This window comes from Abramis brama (assembly GCF_963993115.1).
Source record: "Abramis brama genome assembly, chromosome: 12".
In the NCBI taxonomy this organism is placed as follows: domain Eukaryota; kingdom Metazoa; phylum Chordata; class Actinopteri; order Cypriniformes; family Leuciscidae; genus Abramis; species Abramis brama.
The window spans coordinates 41887163-41891654 of NC_139974.1; the positions used below are offsets into that span (position 1 = coordinate 41887163).

A 4492-nucleotide genomic window follows, 5' to 3' on the forward strand; every position below is an offset into this window, starting at 1 on the left:
GGATAATTATTTGATAGTTCTTTATTAATTACTAATGGGTTCCCTATATTTTCACTTTAGAATACTGTATCAGGTTCTAAGTAATTCATGAAGAATTATCTAATAATTCTATATTAATTACTAATGAGTTCCCTATATTTTCACTTTAGAATACTGTATCAGGTTCTAAGTAATTCATGAAGAATTATCTAATAATTCTATATTAATTACTAATAAGTTCCCTATATTTTCACTTTAGAATACTGTTTCAGGTTAAAAGTAGCCTAATTCCTGGATAATTATTTGATAGTTCTTTATTAATTACTAATCCGGTTATAAGTAATTCCTGCAGAATTATTTGACAATTATTTATGAATTACTAATAAGCTCCCTTTCAGTTTCCCTCAGTCGTTGCCTCAAATACATGAATTTACTCAATGGCATATGCTGAGGAAAACAGACACACACAGTACTTTACAGGTATATTAAATATAAAAAAAACTAATCTGAGGTAAGTTGAGAGGGGTTCCTTTCTGAAGTTGATTTCTTACAGAACACACTCAAAAAACCACACAGATAAAACCCTCTTTAACATTGTATGCATTTGTTAAAATTGTATTTTCATAATACTACTTCTATTAATAACATTAGTAAATAAGGAAGGTCACAACTCAATGTAGTTTGTATGACTGTTCATTAGTTACTTCTTAATTATTCTTCTTGAACCTTAATTAGTAGATAATTAATAGTAGTTCTTCAGGCGGTATGACAGAGTTAATTAGTTATTGATTAACTAACTGTTACTTAACACAATCATAAAATTATTTTACATACTGATTAGTTAACACATCTTCCTTAGTAGTTAACAGTAGTGAATAACTAGTTAATGAAGAATTGCCTATTAGTTCTTCAATAATTCCTTATAAGTTATGCAGTAAGTAAGATACAGTATTCTAAAGTGTTACCAATTTGTTTTTTGAGCCAATGATTGTGCAAGATTTCTTTAAAGATGTGAATGCACAATGCAATGTTCTGAACATTAGACAGCCTGTGTTACAAGTGATAACCGTTTTGAGTTTTGTGTCTAGAGTTTTGAAAAATTACATCAAGGTTCTGAAAATAGTAGCAAAGTGATTGTAAAAAACGGTAAGACTTGCCAAACAACAAACAATAGTAAACATCTGTGTTGGCGAGTGTGTGTTGTGGGTTTAGTTGCTGACATTTTTATTAATTCTAACAATCCAGTGAGAACAGTGTGTGAAGAATGAATCGAGCTCTTTCACGTATTCTCGCGCTTGAACGGACAAACTCGCATAAAATATCATGTCAAAAATATCAATGCCATAAATGCCCGTTCCTACTAAACATAGTCAGTTATGGTTAAGTGAACATAAACAGTGGAGAACTTCAGTTTTGTAACTTTAATAAGGATTCATTTCTACAGTGAAGACTATCCAGTGTTATTATACATCTGATGACTTTATTCAGAGTCTCTGCCTGAGTTCGTGAGTTTATGACCTGCTGATAGTGAAGCCGAATAATAAAGTTTATTTGACTTTCTGATCATGTGAATTGTAGCATGACTCATTTGTTTGATATTTAGCTAAAGGCTTTAATAATGTTTTTTCCAGGATGTCATGAGACCATAAACCCAGTATAAGGAAATAAATGATTGTACATCAATTATTTTAATCCAGAAGAGTCTCGAACAATAAACAGTAAAACATGTACAAACCCATTACAGTGAAAAGAACAGGAGTGGCAACAGCGACGTTTGGATTAACCAGATTAAGGGGTTAATTACTGGATTAATGACTCTCCTCGTTAGTGATGCGTCAAGCCCTTTTCAATGAATGAAGATTCTTTATATCTGCTTCATTCTTTATGGAAACTTGTTCCTTACATTTCAATTAATTATTTTCAGTTCCTTACATTTCCCCTTAATTATTCAACAGAAATTCACAATTTATATTTGTCAAGCTAATTTCTAATTTCAAGCATTCAAGCATTCAAGCATTCGCCTTTATGTTTTTACAGTCATGAGAAACATATTCAGTAAACAAAACTAATATCTGTTGTTCAGTTTATGCTAGTGTAACTCCTTTACCTTCATTTACATTTACAGCCATGCATTTGGCAGAAGCTTTTTAGTCACAAAGTGAATTGTATTGCATTTGTATTGGTCTAGTTATGCTAAAGTTGTTTTCAGAAGTGTTCAGATCAGCAGCGCGAACAGCAGGACCGGCAGAGAACAGAAGAGGAACGAAACTCTCAGAGACTCGCTGGACGAAGGAGTCGTTCGAGTCGTGGCCTGAGTCGAGGTCTGAGTCGAGGTCTGTCCTGTGGTGATATTCCCAGGCTTCAGTGTGGTCGAGTTGCTCAGTTCAGGTGTTGGTGAAGATGAAGATGAAGATGAAGATGAAGGTGAAGATGTGGTGATATTCCCAGGCATCAGTGTGGTCGAGTTGCTCAGTTCAGGTGTTGGTGAAGGTGAAGATGTGGTGATATTCCCAGGCATCAGTGTGGTCGAGTTGCTCAGTTCAGGTGTTGGTGAAGATGAAGATGAAGATGAAGATGAAGGTGAAGATGTGGTGATATTCCCAGGCATCAGTGTGGTCGAGTTGCTCAGTTCAGGTGTTGGTGAAGATGAAGATGAAGATGAAGGTGAAGATGTGGTGATATTCCCAGGCATCAGTGTGGTCGAGTTGCTCAGTTCAGGTGTTGGTGAAGATGAAGATGAAGATGAAGATGAAGGTGAAGATGTGGTGATATTCCCAGGCATCAGTGTGGTCGAGTTGCTCAGTTCAGGTGTTGGTGAAGATGAAGATGAAGATGAAGGTGAAGATGTGGTGATATTCCCAGGCATCAGTGTGGTCGAGTTGCTCAGTTCAGGTGTTGGTGAAGATGAAGATGAAGATGAAGGTGAAGGTGAAGATGTGGTGATATTCCCAGGCATCAGTGTGGTCGAGTTGCTCAGTTCAGGTGAAGATGAAGATGAAGATGAAGATGTGGTGGTCGGAGCTTCACCCGCTGGTGTAACTGAAGTGTTCTGAGCTGTAGTTGAAGCATTATCTGCACTCGTTTGAACAGTGATTGCAGCTGTAGTTGTATTTGAAGGAGCATTAGTTGCTGGAATAGTGGATGTTGTCGTAGCATTATCCTTTTAGGGAACAGTTTAAACAACCATTAAGCAATCCAGTTATTTTAGATAATAAAATAAAACCCAATACATAGTTTGTTCCTCAGATTTCATTGGTGTGAAACTTCCTCTTCCCTAATATTCTGTAATCGGTGTAAATATTAAGTTGAAAATAATTTCCTCAATCATTATCTTTGTCTTGTCTCCTATTAAAAATATCTGAGTATACTTAAAACATGGATCGATATCATTCTTACTTCATTGACAATTTTTGGTAACACTTTATGATAAGGTTTCCTTTGTTAACTTAAACTAACATTGAAAAATACCTTTAAACTATTAATTTAATCATTTTCTAATACATTAATAAAATCAACTTAAAACATTGTTTAATTGAGCTGCACTAACATGCTATTTTTATTAATTTTTATTAATGTTTTAAATCACTAACATTAAGTGCTGCCTTTTTCTTCCTTGTTTTAAGCATAAATCTCATGATTTGTTAGAGTTATGATTAAAACAAGAACAGAAAATAATTCAAGATATTATAACAAGTCTCATTTTTCTTGTCAAATAATACGATTTTAGATTAAAGATGTTCGGACATCTACTGGAAAACCTAAAAAAAATACAGTTTTTTTCTGTATATTAATTATATTATATTACATTAAATTACATTACATTGCATCACATTACATTACATTACATTATTATAAATAGATGTAGTGTTTAGTGTTTGCTTTTAGTCTTTGTAAAACATTTCCCACTCAACATTTGCATTCTCATCTATAGCTTTGAAAACAACTTATCAAAATCAGTTTTTGGAACTCCATGTCAACTAACTCTCATTAGAGTATTACTAGACGGTTAGGTTATGGTTATGGTTATGGTTATGGTTATGTTAGTAGAAAAAGTTGACGTACTTGCAAAGTTACTTCTAGTCAGCAGAATGTCTAAAGTGGACTATAGAAATAAAGTGTTTCCATTTTTCTCCTAAAAACCGACTTTCCTTCGTGTGTGTGTGTGTGTGTGTGTGTGTGTGTGTGTGTGTGTACCTGCGCCAGAGAAGAAGAGCACAGCAGCAGCAGCGCACAGAAGCCTGTGATCAAACCCTTCATGATGATCCGTGAGTGTGTGTGTGTGTGTGTGTGTGTGAGCCTGCTCTTATATAGGCTGTACTGATGATGATGTTGTCAGGTGTGTGTGAGAGAGAGCTGAACACAGCCACTCCTGTTTTTTTTTGTGTGTTTTTTTAAGAGGTTAAATATTATTATGAAGGTAAATACAGTATTGGCAAAAAAATGAGGTCAGGTGGGGATATTTGTTTTTAATGACCCCACAAGTGTGAATAAACCATCAAAATATGAAGAAAAA

The 4492-nt window shown here is 34.5% G+C and overlaps 1 protein-coding gene across 1 annotated transcript; it reads right to left on the reverse strand.

The window, feature by feature from the left end:
- Positions 1-1381: 1381 nt before the first annotated feature.
- On the reverse strand, positions 1382-4256 carry LOC311093901 (uncharacterized protein). The gene is made up of 2 exons (XM_084131533.1): positions 4174-4256; positions 1382-3139 (listed from the first exon to the last, which is right to left on the reverse strand). Exons 1-2 carry the CDS (start codon positions 4234-4236, stop codon positions 2195-2197), a joined length of 1008 nt encoding a protein of 335 aa, XP_083987659.1. The 5' UTR covers positions 4237-4256; the 3' UTR covers positions 1382-2194.
- Between the last annotated feature and the right edge of the window lie 236 nt (positions 4257-4492).